Raw genomic sequence first — 17,973 nt, forward strand, 5'->3', positions numbered from 1 at the left:
CCTGCAGCATCGCAAAATCCAGAGGTGGGTATTTCCCATGGAGGGGAGCCTCAGGGGAATCCCACCAGTGCAAAAACGGGTGCTTCGGCTGGCAATGGAAGTCCGGAGGTGGGGCATCCCAGCAGCAGCAGCAGGTTCGTAAGGTGAAAATAGTTTGGAAGAAGAGGCAAAAAAAATCTTAAACCCCCGGTTCCTATCTCAAAAAGTTTGTATGATGAGGGGTTCGTAAGACGAGGTATCACTGTAATGCAAAGTAATTGAAAATGAGGATGATAATTTTACTTTGAAAATGAGGATGATAATAGCCAGAAGTGGTATTCAACTGGTTTGAACTGGTTCAGCAAACCAGTAGTGGTGATTGTGGGCGGGGGTTGACCTACCCACCCGCCCGGACATAATGCCATCCTATTTAGCCACTTTTTTGTGGTCGGGCACATGCATGGAAGGTGTGTGCACCAGTAAAGTGCATTCATGGGTAACTGGGCACACGTGCAGAGCTCACATTTGTGAACCAGTAGGGAAGCTAAGTTAATACCACCTCTGATGATATCCCCTGAAAATAAAAGAATAATAAAATAGTGATTTGTAATCCATAACAATTGGGCTCCTGCAATAAACTGAAACAAAAATCAGTGTTCTCAGTTTAATTTAGTGAAATCCAGAAATCCAGTTTACGTCATGAAATTGGTGTCATTTTTAAGTCCCTTTTTTGGGGGGGAGATTTGGAGGGAGATCAATAGAATAGAATAGAATAGAAAACAATAGAATAGAATAGAATAGAATTCTTTATTGGCCAAGTGTAATTGGAAACACAAGGAATTTGTCTTTGTCTTTCAACCCTTCCCCCAGATCTCCCAAATTACTTCCCATAAGAACCAAACAAATTTTGTTTTAGGATTAGGATTGGGTCTTACTTTTTGAAATACAGGTGGGCTTGGCAGTGAAGGGCCGAAAGACGGGACATCTTCTCGTGCTGTGACCGCTACCTGTCCAAAACAAGGAAACAGAAAAGGCATTTGAGCATATGAGATATGCACAATGTAAATACAGTTATCATACAAAAGTCTCTCTGATTAAATTTCTGTTTTTCCTCATTCTTGCCCATCCATATAATTCTTGTCCTAAGGGGGTGTCTTTTCTAATGCCTTTGAAGAAGATAAGATTATCTCTGAATATGGGAATTCTGTCCTAAGGAGGACATCCAAGATCTATGAAAACCTTTCTCAAGTCTTCAATCTACAAATGTGAAATAGAAATATAATTACGAACCCTAGCATTTATTTATTTATTTATTGGATTTATATGCCGCCCCTCTCCGAAAACTTGGGGCAGCTAACAGCAGTCATAAACAGTATACAATAATAATCCAATACTAAAAGCGAATTAAAAACCCATTAATATAAAAAACCAAACATACATACAAACATACCATGCATACAATTGTAAAGGCCTAGGGAGAGAAGGAATCTTAATTCCCCCATGCCTGGTGGCAGAGGTGGGTTTTAAGTAGCTTACGAAAGGCAAGGAGGGTGGAGGCAATTCTAATCTCTGGGGGGAGTTGGTTCCAGAGGGCTGGGGCCACCACAGAGAAGGCTCTTCTCCTGGGTCCCGCCAAGCAGCATTCCAAGCGGAATTCCTCACCAGGCAGAGAACTATGGAAAAGTTGCAGATTGTAGGAACCAGATTGGAGAAAAATCATACATTTTAAGACTAATGAATGTTATTATGAGGCATAGGTTTTTGTGAATTGTAGCTCATGGAGGTGGGGGGAGTGTTATTTATTTTTCAAACTTCTAAAGCTGCCTATCACACAAACTAAGTGACTCTTATTAAGGTTAAGCAGATAAAAGTTCAAGGTGGCCAGATTGCAAGTACTTTGCCCATTAACAATTGTTATGTGTTTGCTCAGGCCTTCTGAAATTGGCTATATTGATGTATATATAATCAGCTGTCTCACGCTTAACTGTGTTGGCATGCTCCTTTGACGCAGAATTATGACTTGTGATCTGTGAGTGTCCTGGGAGGCTAAATGCCCTTCAATTATTTTCTGATATCAAACTATTATTTTGCACAAAGCCTGGCTTGTTTATAGAATCCAGAGGGCCCTTGTGATCACAGTAGAAGAAAAGTATGTGAAGGTGACTCTAAATTTGTGTGTGAAATTGTGGGGCTTGTGATGGTGCTGTTAGTATAAATGTGGCAGTAAAACAGAGATCTGGGGTCCTTAACATGTCCACACTAATGTCATTGTCCTGCTGTTTTAGAAACATAGAAACATAGAAGTCTGACGGCAGAAAAAGACCTCCTGGTCCATCTAGTCTGCCCTTATACTATTTTCTGTATTTTATCTTAGGGTGGATATATGTTTATCCCAGGCATGTTTAAATTCAGTTACTGTGGATTTATCTACCACGTCTGCTGGAAGTTTGTTCCAAGGATCTACTACTCTTTCAGTAAAATAATATTTTCTCATGTTGCTTTTGATCTTTCCCCCAACTAACTTCAGATTGTGTCCCCTTGTTCTTGTGTTCACTTTCCTATTAAAAACACTTCCCTCCTGGACCTTATTTAACTCTTTAATATATTTAAATGTTTCGATCATGTCTCCCCTTTTCCTTCTGTCCTCCAGACTATACAGATTGAGTTCATTAAGTCTTTCCTGATACGTTTTATGCTTAAGACCTTCCACCATTCTTGTAGCCTGTCTTTGGACCCATTCAATTTTGTCAATATCTTTTTGTAGGTGAGGTCTCCAGAACTGAACACAGTATTCCAAATGTGGTCTCACCAGCATTCTATATAGCGGGATCATAATCTCCCTCTTCCTGCTTGTTATACCTCTAGCTATGCAGCCAAGCATCCTACTTGCTTTCCCTACCGCCTGACTACACTGTTCACCCATTTTGAGACTGTCAGAAATCACTACCCCTAAATCCTTTTCTTCTGAAGTATTTGCTAACACAGAACTGCCAATACAATACTCAGATTGAGGATTCCTTTTCCCCAAGTGCATTATTTTACATTTGGAAACATTAAACTGCAGTTTCCATTGCTTTGACCATTTATCTAGTAAAGCTAAATCATTTACCATATTACAGACGCCTCCAGGAATATCAACCCTATTGCACACTTTAGAGTCATCGGCAAATAGACAAACCTTCCCTACCAAACCTTCCCCTATGTCACTCACAAACATATTAAAAAGAATAGGACCCAGAACAGACCCTTGTGGCACACCGCTTGTAACCTGACTCTGCTCAAAATACTCGCCGTTAACAATAACTCTCTGATGTCTACGCTTTTTTCTAGGCTTGTGAGAATCTGCTTCTCTTGGGTGGTTGTCTGGTTACAACTTTAGATCTAGTACCAAAGGGCCCACAGAGGAATCATTGACTCTGTCATCTGCACCTCTATAACTGTCTGGTTTGGTTCTACAACCCAACAAGACCGACACAGACTTCAGAGGATAATTAGAACAAAAAAAACCCAATTGCTACCAACCTGCTACCAAAAAGAGGGCTGTGAAAATATTTACTGACCCCTCGCATCCTGGACATAAACTGTTTCAACTCCTACCCTCAAAACGTCGCTACAGAGCACTGCACACCAAGACAACTAGGCACAAAAAGTTTTTTCCCAAATGCCAATATTCTGCTAACAAATAATCCCCTCAACACTGTCAAACTATTTATTAGGTCTGCACTACTATTACTACTAATTATTTCTCATCATTCCTATCACCCATCTCCTCCCACCTATGGCTGTATGACTGTAACTTGTTGCTTGCATCCTTAAGATTTTTATTGATTGTTTCCTGATTGCTTATTTGACCCCTATGACAATCATTAAGTGTTGTACAGTGATCCCCCGAGTTTCGCGATCTCGATCTTTGCGAAATGCTATATCGCGATTTTTCCACCCGATGACGTCACTCCCTTCCTTTCTCATCTTTCTTTCTCTCTCTCTTTCTCTATCTTGCTTCTTCCTCTCTCACACTCTCTTCCTCCCTCTCTCATCTCTTTCTTTCCTTCTCCCTCTTTCTCTATCTCTCCCCCTCTTGCATTCGAAGCGGCGGGCGGCACCCAGGGAAGGTTCCTTCAGCCGCCCACCAGCTGATCTGCTCGGCAGCGCAGTAGCAGCGAGGAGCCGAAGATGGGGTTTCCCCTTTGCATGGGCAACGGGGAAACCCCATCTTCGGCTCCTCGCTGCTACTGCGCTGCCGAGCAGATCAGCTGGTGGGCGGCCGAAGGAACCTTCCCTGGCTCTTCAACTCCCAGAGCGGCGGACAAGCGGCGGGTGGACAAGCGGCGGACAAGCGGCGGGCGGACAAGAAAAGCGGCGGCCGGACAAGCGGAAAAGCGGCAGAAAAGCGGCGGGCGGAAAAGCGGCGGCCGGACAAGCGGACAAGCGGAGGACAAGCTGAAAAGCAGCGGACAAGCGGGCAGGCAGGCGGCTCCTCAGCTGCTGGGTCTTCCCAGGTGCGGAAGTAAAAACACCATCTGCGCATGCACGGCCATGGAAAAAGGGGCGCGCATGCACAGATGGTGTTTTTACTTCCGCACCACTACATCGCGAGAAATCGATTATCGCGAGGGGTCTTTGAACGGAACCCTCGTGATAATCGGGGGTTCACTGTACCTCATAATTCTTGACAAATGTATATTTTCTGTACACTGAGAGCATATGCACCAAAGAGAAATTCCTTGTGTGTCCAATCACACTTGGCCAATAAAAGAATTCTCTTCTATTGTATTCTATTGCGTTCTATTGTATTGTATTGCATTGCATTGCATTCTATTCTATTCCATTCCATTCTGGGTTGTGTGATAATTGTGAAAATTTTAGTCTCGCAAACTCTAGTTTATCCAAACGGATGTCATCCACCACACACACCCCAAAATTCCTCATGAAGCTTAATATTAGCCATGTTGTGTGAATACTTCCACCAGACGTTTCCCTAACCCATACTTTCTTAATCTTGGCAAATTTAGGATGGGTGGACAGCAAAGCTGGGGTGGCGCAGCAGGTAGAGTGCTGTACTGCAGGCCACTGAAGCTGACTGTAGATATGTAGGTCAGCGGTTCAAATCTCATCACTGGCTCAAGGTTGACTCAGCCTTCCATCCTTCCGAGGTGGGTAAAATGAGGACCCGGATTGTGGAGGCAATAGGCTGGCTCTGTTAAAAAGTGCTATTGCTAACATGTTGTAAACCGCCCTGAGTCTAAGAAGAAGGGTGCATAAAAATTGAATAAATAAATAAATAAAATAAAGGCTGGCTGAAGAACTCTGGGAATTGAAATCCACGCACCTTAAACTTGCCAAGGTTGAGAAATACCACCATAGCCCGTTGTGTTAACATAATCTTTTGTATGAAAGGAAGCTGTTGGCTGTAATATTGCAACAAGGAAAGTATTGGGACTACCCTTTCTTCCATTAGAGCATCAAAGGCCAAAACAACTCCCCAAAAACAAGCAATCAAATTCGTCAAGGTAGTGAGGAAAAAATTGGAAGCAGGTGGATAGTAGAAAAGATTATTCTAAATTAGATTTAAATGAAATTAAATTAACTGCATATTTGAAAGGGCTGCCTTGGCAAGCGGCGGAATGTAGCCAGCCTTGACTGATTTAAACAAAACAGGCAGATCAAACCTGATTACTATTTGGATAGGAGACGACTACAAAATCTCTGCAGTTATGGGTTGGAATGATAAAATGGAAATTATTCCAGAATGGGGCAAGGGCTAATCACTGCCATAATCATTGCCAACAATGTAACCCAGATGTAAGTCACATCTGTTCTGTTCTGTTCCAAAGCACCAGAGGGCAGGTCAAGGAACAATGGATGGACACAAATCAAGGAGAGAAGCAACCTGGAATTAAGGAGAAACTTTCTAAAAGTGAGGACAATTAATCATTGGAACAGCTTGCCTACAGAAATTGTGGGTGCTTCATCACTGGAGGATTTTAAGAAAAGACTGGGCAGCCACTTGGCTGAGAAATGGTCTAGTCCAGGGGTAGGCAAAGTTGGCTCTTCTATGACTTGTGGACTTCAATTCCCAGAATTCCTGAGACATTCATGCCAGCTCAGGAATTCTGGGAGTTGAAGTCCAGATGTCATAGAAGAGCCAACTTTGCCTAGCCCTGGTATAGGGCAGTGATGGAGACCTATGGCACAGGTGCCACAGGTGGCACGCAGAGCCATATCTGTTGGCACACGAGTTATTACCCTAGCTCAGCTCCAATGTGCATGTGTGTGTACTGGCCAGCTGATTTTTGGCTCACACAGAGGCTCTAGGAGAGCCTCCGAGAGGTAGGGGAGGGCATTTTTAACCCCCCCAGGGAGCTTCCAGAGAGCCTCCGAGAGATAGGGGAGGGCATTTTTAACCCCCCCATCTCCAGGGAATAATAATAAATATTAATATTAATAATAATATTAATGATAATGATGATGATGATGATGATGATGATAATGATGATGATGATGATAATGATAATGATAATGATAATGATAATGATGATGATCATCATCATAATAATAATAATAATAATAATAATAATAATAATAATATTTTTAGATCTTAATTTTTTAGATCTTCATTTTTCACTAATTTCTCTAGCTGCTTCTCCACAGCAGAATTGAGGAGAAGCAGCTAGAGAAATTAGTGAAATACGAAGATCTAAAAATCGAGCTGCAACGACTCTAGTCCCAGCAGACATTTGAAAACCATCGGAATTGACAAAATCTCCATCTGTCAATTGCAAAAGGCCGCTTTACTGGGATCGGCAAACATAATTCGCCACTATATCACGCAGTCCTAGGTGCTTGGGAAGCGCCCAACTGGTGATGAAATAGGAAATCCAGCATAGTTATCTTGTTTGCTGTGTTGTACTGACATAATAATAATAATAATAATAATAATAATAATAATAATAATACTTTATTAGATTTGTATGCCGCCCCTCTCCGAAGACTCGGGGCGGCTCACAACATAACATCAATGCAATATAAATAAAAATCTAATTTTAAAAAATTAAAAACTTAATTTAAAACACATAGTTATAAAAACGTATGTACTACACAATCATACACACTCAGTCCGACTTTGAAGCCTTTGAAGCCCGGGGAGGTTGAAATACAAGCCTAGTGGGCCCGCCAGAAGTTTGGAAACAGGACATTTCCGGCACCCAGAGGGCCTCCGGGAAAAAGGGGGAAGCGGTTTTCGCCGTCCCCAGGCATTGAATTATGGGTGTGGGCACTTGCGCATGTGCGATAGTGTGCACCCATGCTTTTTGGCACCCAAGGAAACAAAGGTTCGCCATCACTGCTGTATAGCAAACGTAAAATAAGCATATCACACCACCCATCGATAGAATATCAAACAATATACACTGCCTTAGCAACTATATGCATGGAAGATAATGCATATTATACCACCTATCAACAGAACACCAAATAATATACACCACACTAGCGGTTATATACACGAAAGACAATGAATACACTTCAACATAGACAAAATTAAACCATATATAGCTGAATAAACTAGATACACATGACCAAATGGTAGATCGCTGAAATACGCAAAGTCAACAGAATGGTTGACTCGTAGGTCTTTCTTTTTCTTTCTCTTCTTTATGTAACAAACTAGTTTTAGCATACAGAAAAGGACAACTATGTAACCAATGAAAAAAACATTGTAAATACACCTAGCTGATACAAATCATGGTAAATTGGTGAAATGTATGCTTATGAAACGTAACCCATGCTCACTATGTTTGTCAACTGAATGTTATTTATTTGTTTTACTATCTTGTTTTAAATCTTTAATAAAGACTACTTTTTAAAAAAAATCAACATCGCCGGTAGCTTCTGCTCTGGAAATCTCACACTACTTACCAGAGCTTACAAAACTTTCACCAGGCCCATCCTCGAATACAGCTGTTTGGAATCCATACCACATTTCTGACATTAACACCCTCGAAAATGTCCAAAGATACTTCACCAGAAGAGCCCTTCACTCCTGTACCCGAAACAGAATTCCCCACGAAACTAGACTTACAATCCTGGGTCTTGAAAGCTTAGAACTACGACGCCTTAAACATGATCTAAGTATTGCCCACAAGATCATATGCTGCAATGTCCTGCCTGTCAAAGACTACTTCAGCTTCAACCACAACAACAGAGGAGCACACAACAGATTCAAGCTTCATATTAACTGCTCCAAACTTAACTGTAAAAAATATGACTTTTAGTAATTGGGTTGTCGAAGCATGGAACTCATAACCGGACTCTGTAGTATCATCCCCTAACCCCCAACATTTTACCCTTAGACTATCCCCGGTTGACCCCTCCAGATTCCTAAGAGGTCAGTAAGGGGCGTACATAAGCGCACTAGAGTGCCTTCCGTCCCCTATCCTATAGTCTCTCCTATATCTTGTATTTCTTCTCTACTATATCCTCAATAACCTTCATTGTGTATTATTGTCTATTGGACTAACTAACTAACCAACCAACTAACTAACTAACTAACTAACTAACTAACTAACTAACTAACTAACTAACTAACTAAACAAACAAACAAACAAACAAACAAACAAACAAACAAAAACCTCTGGGATTAGCCGTACACTTCCCTCCCCCTTCCAATATGGGACAACAGTGTTTGCAAAACACCTGACTTACAATACTCTGCAAATGCCAAAATGGACATATAGCCCATTAAAGCCCGCTGGCCACCTGTTCTGCAACCTTCAGTTAAGCTTCATTTTGCTAAGGCTTCAAGGACAGATGTATGCCACACGCCTCTGGGTATTTAATGACATTTCCTGCCAATGTGCAGAATGGCTAACCACAGTGCCGAGGGCACCAGCTGCTTCTCCCAAGAATAAATAACCATTTTCACAAAGGCTTAGCCGGAACTCTTTATCTCTGGTCAAACAGGTACATTTTTCAAAGCCACCAAAGTGCTTATTTGTCAGATGGAAAACAGATGTGGGCACACAAAGACACACACACACATTTTACTTTTCTCACCCACTTACTTTATAGGATGTATTATCCGTTTCTGGATTTTCTGCCTGGACGACAATATAGGCGTGCAGAAAATTTGATGCAATCATATCTGGAACAAAGGGAGTATTTTCTTCTTGGAATATAATAGCCACAATGTCGTTGCCAATGTGTCTTTTCCGCTGAAGCTGCGAAGGTTAAAAGAAACAGACAAACGCATCTCCAGGTGATCGGTCTTAAGTAGAAAAAACATCCCAATTTTTAATCATCACTACGGAGTTTTTCTAATAGCAGGAAGATGAACATTAGAAAACCATCTTTCAGCTGTGGCGAGGGGGGCATTTGCCCAGGTTCGCCTGGTGCACCAGTTGCGGCACTATTTGGACCGGGAGTCATTGCTCACAGTCACTCATGCCCTCATCACCTCGAGGTTCGACTACTGTAACGCTCTCTACATGGGGCTACCTTTGAAGAGTGTTCGGAAACTTCAGATCGTGCAGAATGCAGCTGCGAGAACAATCATGGGCTTTCCTAAATATGCCCATGTCACACCAACACTCCGCAGTCTGCATTGGTTGCCGATCAATTTCCGGTCACAATTCAAAGTGTTGGTTATGACCTATAAAGCCCTTATGGCACCGGACCAGAATATCTCCGAGACCGCCTTCTGCTGCATGAATCCCAGCGACCGATTAAGTCCCACAGAGTTGGCCTTCTCCGGGTCCCGTCAACTAAACACTGTCGGTTGGCGGGCCCCAGGGGAAGAGCCTTCTCTGTGGTGGCCCCGACTCTCTGGAACCAGCTCCCCCCAGAGATTAGAACTGCCCCTACCCTCCTTGCCTTTCGCAAACTCTTTAAAACCCACCTTTGTCGTCAGGCATGGGGGAACTGAGACATCTCCCCCGGGCCTATATAATTTATGTATGGTATGTTTGTAGGTATGTCTGCTTAAAAATGGTTTTTTTTTAACTATTTTAAATTGTAAATTATTAGATTTGTCAGGAACTGTTTTTATTGTGTTGTGAGCCGCCCCGAGTCTACGGAGAGGGGCGGCATACAAATCTAATAAATAAATAAAATAAATAAATAAATGAAGCACGCCTGGCCTAATAATAGCAATACCACTTAGACTCATATACTGCTATACAGTCCTCTATAAGCGGTTTACAAAGTCAGCCTATTGCCCCCAAGAATCTGAGTCCTCATTTTACCCACCTCAGAAGGATGGAAGGCTGAGTCAACCTTGAGCCTGGGGAGATTTGAACTTCCAAATTGCAGTCAGCCCCGGCAGTCAGCAGAAATAGCCTGCAGTACTGCACTCTAACCACTGCGCCACCATGGCTCTTCAAAGGAGGCCCCTCCTCCTTTCTTGTACACACATCAACATGCCCACACATAGAGAAGAAAGGGCTGCTTTCTCACACTATGCCTTAATTTTTTTAAAAAAATCAGCAAAAACATGTGATACCTACAGAACATAGTTTGTTGGCTATGAATAAATTAACTGCCTTGAAATGGCCCTGGGTTGGGCCTAGAGGCAAAAAAGGAGCTGTGACGTTCCTTCAATATACCAGGGTGATCCAACAGAAAGAACATATAGCCCCTCCCTGGTACAAAGCTGAAGGGATCAGATCTGGTGGCCTAGAGGTTAATTCTCTGCCTTACAAGGCAGAAGCTGCCGGATCAAATCCCAGTAAGGGTATGGCTAGTTGATGAGGCCAGAACAAGGCCGAAATAGTGCTATCCTAGTCTCCCTTAATTTAAAAAAAAAATCAGCAAAAACATGTGATACATACAGAACACAGTTCGTTGGCTATGAATAAATTAACTGCCTTGAAATGGCCCTGGGTTTAATAACCACCAAAATAAGCTTCTGTAAAAGGAAATTTGGTCTTAAAAAAAAATAAAAGGAAAAACTAACACCCTGAAGAGGTTTATTCAATCACAAGACCTGGGCACACAATTGCAGAAAGCAATTCACACCTTTCCTTCCACAGCCAGTTACGCAATCTTCACTTCTCCGCTCCATCCTTTGTGCTGTCCGTGATATTATATCTCGAAAGAGAAAGGTCATCTCTCGCTTACCTGCTGGGTATCTCCCTCTGTGAAGGGAAGCTTGGTGGAAACGTGGAACATAATCTCTCTGTCCCTGAACACCGTGTATACCGATTCTGTGCCTGTCTGGCCATGAGTCACATCGAGACCACCTCGAAAGCTGAAAAGAAACCAGGAGAAGATAGGAGACCTTTGGGACTAGGGAAGAGAAAGGGAGGGAGGGAGAGGGAGGAAGGAAGGAAGGGAGAGAAAGAGGGAGGGAGGAAGAAGGCAAGCAAGAAGGGAGGGAGAGAAAAAGAGAGGGAAAGAGAGAAGGGGGAGGGAGGAAGATGGTAAGCAAGAAGAGAGGGAGGGAGGAAGAGAGAAAGAAAAAAGAAAGAGGGAGGGAAGGAGAAAGAAGACAGGAAGGAAGGGAGAGAGAGAGAGAGGGAGGGAAGAAAGGAGGGAGAGAAAGAGGAAGGAGGGATACAGAAAGAAGGCAAGCAAGAAGGAAGGAAGGGATGGAGGGAGGGAGGGAGAAAGAGAGAGAGAAAGAAAGAAAGAAAGAAAGAAAGAAAAAGAAAGAAAGAAAGAAAGAAAGAAAGAGAAAGAAAGAAAGAAAGAAAGAAAGAAAGAAAGAAAGGAGGGAGGAAGGAAGGGAGGAAGGAAGGAGGAGGGAGGGAGGCAGAAAGAAGGCAAGCAAGAAGAGAGGGGGAAGGAGAGAGAGGAAGGAAGGTGGGAGGAAGGAAGGAAGGAAGAAAGAAAGAAATAGGGGTTAGGAAGAGAGAAAGAAGGGAGGAAGGAAGGAAGGAAAGAAAGGAAGGAAGGAAGGAAGGAAGGAAGGAAGGAAGGAAGGAGCCACGTGAATTATTAGTAACTTAACTTACCCTTTGAAATCCTGTAGTGTAATGGTTTCTCCCAACAAGTTCAAGAAGTTTTTGAAGGCAGGGCTTTCTTCATTGTTCCCAAACAGTTCTTCTTCCTGTGTCTGGAAAGATAAAGCAATTCCAAACAAAAATGACATAATTCATTTTCCTATTATGGTGAGAGGAAACCAATTTCCTCTAAATAACTATTGTCACTAACATTTTACAAGAGAGGAGGGAGGAGAGGGAGGGAGAAGAAGGAGGGAGGGGAGAGAAAGGGAATGATAGGGAGGGATGGACGGAAGAAGGAGGGAGGGAGAAGAGGGAGGGAGGGAGGAGAGAGAGGGAGGGAGGAGAGAGAGGGAGGGTGCGAGAGAGGGATGGAAGAGAGAGAAAGGGTGGGAGAGGGAAGAGAGGAGAGAGGGAGGGAGAAGAGAGAGGGAGGGAGGGAGGGAGGGAGGGGGAAGAGCGAGGGAGGAGTGAGAGGGAGCATAGGAGAGAGTTAGAGAGGAGAGAGAGAGGGAGGGTGGGAGTGAGGGAAGGAGGAGAGAGAGGGGGGGAGAGGGAGGGAGAAGATAGAGAGGGAGAGTTATTCAGAAGGGCGATTATTCTTTTAGGCAAACAGCATAGGTGGAGCTGGGCCAATAAATTTTCCAAGCTCATTTTTATTGGCTCTTGTTTATTCTTTTATTGCTTTTTAAAATAATGACAAAAAACAGACAACCACCACAAAGATAAAAATGTACACATTATCAAATCAATATGAGGCACATAAAAAGTGGCTTTTAAAAATGTGAAAAAAACCAAATGGAAATAAAAGATATATCATTTTAGCAGTATAGTTACAGTTCTATACAGGTGTGCGTGTGTGTGAACATTTATAGTATATAATAATAAATTTTTAACCCCAAAATTTGTGGAACGCCATACATTCAAAAGTTGCTGTGATTGAGGAAAGTGTTTCTAAACTGTCAAATCACCAATAGAGCCCCGGAAATATTATTGCTCCAATAAAATAGTCACTCACTTGCTTAAACGTCTGGTAAATCACCCCAAACTTGAACGTGTTGTTGAGTTCATGTTCATCATAGGATACAATCAATTGGGATGCCTGAAATAGGAGAAAGGAGGAAGGAGGGAGTGAATCACAGAATTATTTGTAAAGAAAGAAATTACCATGTGTCTAATGAGTTTGGGAAATCTCTTGCTCTCTTTTTTAGGGGGGAAGTTTATTTATTTTATTTTATTTTTTATTTTACTTGTCATACAAATATAGTATTGTATTGTAGTATGTTTAACATAATATAAGCCTTCTGCCGCACGAATCCCAGCGACCGGTTAGGTCCCACAGAGTTGGCCTTCTCCGGGTCCCGTCGACTAAACAATGTCATTTGGCAGGACCCAGGAGAAGAGCCTTCTCTGTGGCGGCCCCGACCCTCTGGAACCAGCTTCCCCCAGGTATCAGAGTTGCCCCCACCCTCCTTGCCTTTCGCAAGCTCCTTAAACCCACCTCTGTCGTCAGGCATGGGGGAATTGAAATTTTTTTCCCTTCTCCCTAGGCTTATAGAGTTTATACATGTTTTTTTAGATTATTTTTTAATATTAGATTTGTTACATTGTCTTTTTTATTGTTGTTAGTCTTCAGAGAAGGGTGGCATACAAATCTAATAAATAAGTAAGTAAGTAAGTAAGTAAGTAAGTAAGTAAGTAAGTAAGTAAGTAAGTAAGTATAAAGTAGAGATAGAAAAGATAAAAAGGCATTAGGACAGGAATGGTAGGCACAAAAGTGCACTTATGCACGCCCCTTACAGACCTCTTAGAAAAGGGGAGAGGTCTATTGTAGATAATGTAAGGTTGAAGATTTTGGGATTGCGGTAGTGAATTCCAGGCGCTGACCCCTCTATTGCTGAAATCGCATTTTCTTCAGTCTAATTTGGAGCGAGTTACATTTAGTTTGTATCTATTGCAAGCTCTTGTGTTGTTGTTGTTAAAGATGAAGTAGTCCCTAATAGGAAGTACATTGTGACATATGATTTTATGAACAACAGCTAAAAGCAAAAGTCGTGGTTTGTTTGTTTGTTTGTTTGTTTGTTTGTTTATTTATTTATTTATTTATTTATTTATTTATTTATTTATTTATTTATTTATTTATTTATTTATTTATTTATTTATTTATTTATTTATTTATTTATTTATTTATTTATTTATTTATTTATTTATTTATTTATTTATTTATTTATTTATTTATTTATTTATTTATTTATTTATTTATTTATTTATTTATTTATTTATTTATTTATTTATTTATTTATTTATTTATTTATTTATTTATTTATTTATTTATTTATTTATTTATTTATTTATTTATTTATTTATTTATTTATTTATTTATTTATTTATTTATTTATTTATTTATTTATTTATTTATTTATTTATTTATTTATTTATTTATTTATTTATTTATTTATTTATTGGATTTGTATGCCGCCCCTCTCCAGAGACTCGGGGCGGCTAACAGCGACAATAAAACAGTGTACAATAGTAATTTGGTATTGATGATTAAAAATCAATTAATATAAAAACCAAACATACATACATACATACCATGCATAGAATTGTAAAGGCCTAGGGGGAAAGAGGATCTCAATTCCCCCATGCCTGGCGGCAGAGGTGGGTTTTAAGTTGTTTACGAAAGGCAAGGAGGGTGGGGGCAGTTCTAATCTCTGGGGGGAGTTGGTTCCAGAGGGCCGGGGCCGCCACAGAGAAGGCTCTTCCCCTGGGTCCCGCCAGGCGACATTGCTTAGTTGACGGGACCCGGAGAAGATCCACTTATACTCATTCATCTAGTGACTGTTCAAAGGTACAGCGGCACTGGAAAAAGGGGACTTACAACCAATCCTCACACTTACGACCATCTATGGACACATGATCAAAATGTGACCAGAACAACCAAAATGTATTTCCAATGGTTGTAGCATCCCAGACTCCCCATTTATGACTTTCCCAAATGGTTTCCAACAAGCAAAGTCAACTGGAGAAGCCAGATTCGCTTAACAATCACATGTTTCGCTTAAGAACCGAAGCAATTCACTTAATAACTAGGGCCAAAAACATTGTAAACTCAGGTGCAACTCCCTTAGTTAGCCTTGCTTAGCAAAGGAAATTCTGATCCCAACTGTCATAAATCAAGGATAAGAGCCTCCATTGAGTGAGCAATAAGAAAAGAAAAGTTTATATAGGATTGATTTTAAGTTTTGTTGTTGTGTTTATAGAAACATAGAAACATACAAGACTGACGGCAGAAAAAGACCTCATGGTCCATGTAGTCTGCCCTTATACTATTTCCGGTATTTTGTCTTAGGATGGATCTATGTTTATCCCAGGCATGTTTAAATTCAGTTACTGTGGATTTACCAACCACGTCTGCTGGAAGTTTGTTCCAAGGATCTACTACTCTTTCAGTGAAATAATATTTTCTCACATTGCTTTTGATCTTTCCCCCAACAAACTTCAGATTGTGTCCCCTTGTTCTTGTGTTCACTTTCCTATTAAAAACACTTCCCTCCTGGACCTTATTTAACCCTTTAACATATTTAAATGTTTCGATAATGTCCCCCCTTTTCCTTCTGTCCTCCAGACTATACAGATTGAGTTAACTACACTGCTCAAAAAAATAAAGAAAACACTCAAAGAATATATCCTAGATCTGAATGTATGAAATATTCTCATTGAATACTTTGTTCCGTACAAAGTTGAATGTGCTGACCACATGTGAAATTGATTGTCAGTGGACAGTTTGATTTCACAGAAGTTTGATTCACTTGGAGTTATATTGTGTTGTTTAAGTGTTCCCTTTATTTGAGCAGTATATACAGTATATTGTTTTATTTTATGGTGGAGAAAATAAATATATATATATACCAAAAAGAAAAGGATAACCTTCACTGGTAGAGAACATGCTTCAAGTGTACAGAAGTTCCATATTTATTCACTGGCCTAATTTTTGAAAATAATTTATTATTTTATTGATCGCATTTTTGAAGCCATTCATCTCTGTCACAAATGAACTCCTTTTAATATATATTATTTAACCTAGAAAAGATTCCATTGGAGAATAACTGTTATCCCAGAGCTATATACACAGACCTACTTAAAGTACTAAAAATGTGAGTATTTTGGTCATTGAAGCGTTCTGTTAACAGGTACAAGCTAACGTCTGAATCCCTCTCCCTGTATTCTGAAGCTACTGCTCCATTTCTCTCTTCCTCACCTAAAATGTTGAAGACTATTTGCACTATAGATTCCCAGAGCCCTTATTCCTATAGTATGGCCTGAGGAACTTCAGAGAAATATATTTCTATATACACAGTGTTCCCTCGATTTTCACGGGGGATGCGTTCCGAGACTGCCTGTGAAAGTCAAATTTCCGCGAAGTAGAGATGCAGAAGTAAATACACCATTTTTGGCTATGGACAGTATCACAAGCCTTCCCTTAACACTTTAAACTCCTAAATTACCATTTCCCATTCCCTTAACAACCATTTACTCACCATTATTACTGGTACCATTGAATAAGACACTTAGTGATCCAGATATTGATAAACATAATTGTCTATTAACAATAATTATTATTTTTTTGCAATAACAATGCTGATTGCCCGAGATTTCGGCCAATCAGCAATGGCAGATGAAAGTTTGGTGATGATGTATGACGTTATTGGGTGGGAAAAACCGTGATATAGAAAAAAACCTGCGAAGTATTTTTTAATTAATATTTTTTGAAAAACCGTGGTATAGGCTATTTGCGAAGTTCGAACCCGCAAAAATCGAGGGAACACTGCATACAGTATATGTAGTGTGTGTGTGTACACACACACACATACACACACACACACATACATACATACATAGGGCGTCCAACTCCTAAAGGACATTGTGCAGCTAAAAACAAGAAAAAACTATCTAAAAAGGCAATTTAAAAAGCTATTTAAAACCCCTTAGTTGGGGTCGAATCTAAAAGGTTTCTATTGAAATTTTCTTTGGTTTGGAAAAGCTTCATTCCAAAACAGAGGAGTCTTTGAAATGTATTCCTGGTTTTCAAATATCCTATAAAGAAGGTTTGTTTCTCAAGCTTCTCCCTTCTCAACTATGTCTTCCTATCTATCCATCATCGGAACATCCTTCCCTGTAGCTATTCCAACCCTCTCCTTTTGCAATACCTGCCCTGGAAACATCTGATCCAGTCCCATCGGTAGAGCCGAGCAGTCAAAAATAACTTTCCCCAAAAGCTAACATCATTTCAAATGTTTATGTCGATCCTTGGTTTCTCTCACATACCTGCAAAAAGTAGAACAGGGCCATCCATATTTTCACTAACTCCCCTCATCAATTATTTTAGCCTGCTTTTATGATAACTGTCCTCTTTCTACACAACTTTTTTTAGATTCAGATTCTTTCTTTTTTTCTTGGGTTGAGGTCAAGAAGAAGTTTGACTGAGCAGGTAAACCAATCTAACCCTGATCTAATTGCAATCTCTTTTCAAGTGCCTAAGGGAATGTATGTTTATTTATTTATGTATTTATGTATTTATGTATTTATGTATTTATGTATTTATGTATTTATGTATTTATGTATTTATGTATTTATGTATTTATGTATTTATGTATTTATGTATTTATGTATTTATTTATTTATTTATTTATTTATTTATTTATTTATTTATTTATTTATTTATTTATTTATTTATTTATTTATTATTTAGATTTGTATGCCGCCCCTCTCCAAAGACTCGGGAGTATAGCTATATGTTGCAGTATACCATAATATGTTAGAATAGGATTATATCATATATATCTGGACCTCTAGCATAAAAATGCTCTGCTTACTCTGATTCTATTACAGCCAAGATAGGACGGTACTAACTGCTTAGTCTGTATTTCTGGAGAATTACAACAGGGAAACAACTGACCATAAAAGGGCTCAATAAACATCTCACTGATAAACAAGTTTACATCACTCCAGACCAGTGTTCCCTCTAATTTTTTTTTTTGGGGGGGGGCGGAAA

At 40.3% G+C, this 17,973-nt stretch overlaps 1 protein-coding gene across 1 annotated transcript in view; it reads right to left on the bottom strand.

Annotated features, from left to right (window-relative positions):
- RAP1GAP2 (RAP1 GTPase activating protein 2) overlaps positions 1-17,973 on the bottom strand; it is a 263,765-nt gene that overhangs the window by 37,247 nt on the left and 208,545 nt on the right. Inside the window, exons 10-14 of the mRNA XM_070735240.1 lie at positions 12,937-13,020; positions 11,931-12,031; positions 11,095-11,224; positions 9,042-9,197; positions 915-986 (exon numbers count right to left, since the gene is read on the bottom strand). Coding sequence (XP_070591341.1) covers positions 915-986; positions 9,042-9,197; positions 11,095-11,224; positions 11,931-12,031; positions 12,937-13,020 — 543 coding nt within the window. The remainder of the gene's footprint in view (positions 1-914; positions 987-9,041; positions 9,198-11,094; positions 11,225-11,930; positions 12,032-12,936; positions 13,021-17,973) is intronic.

This window comes from Erythrolamprus reginae, chromosome 1, assembly GCF_031021105.1.
Source record: "Erythrolamprus reginae isolate rEryReg1 chromosome 1, rEryReg1.hap1, whole genome shotgun sequence".
Taxonomy (NCBI): domain Eukaryota; kingdom Metazoa; phylum Chordata; class Lepidosauria; order Squamata; family Dipsadidae; genus Erythrolamprus; species Erythrolamprus reginae.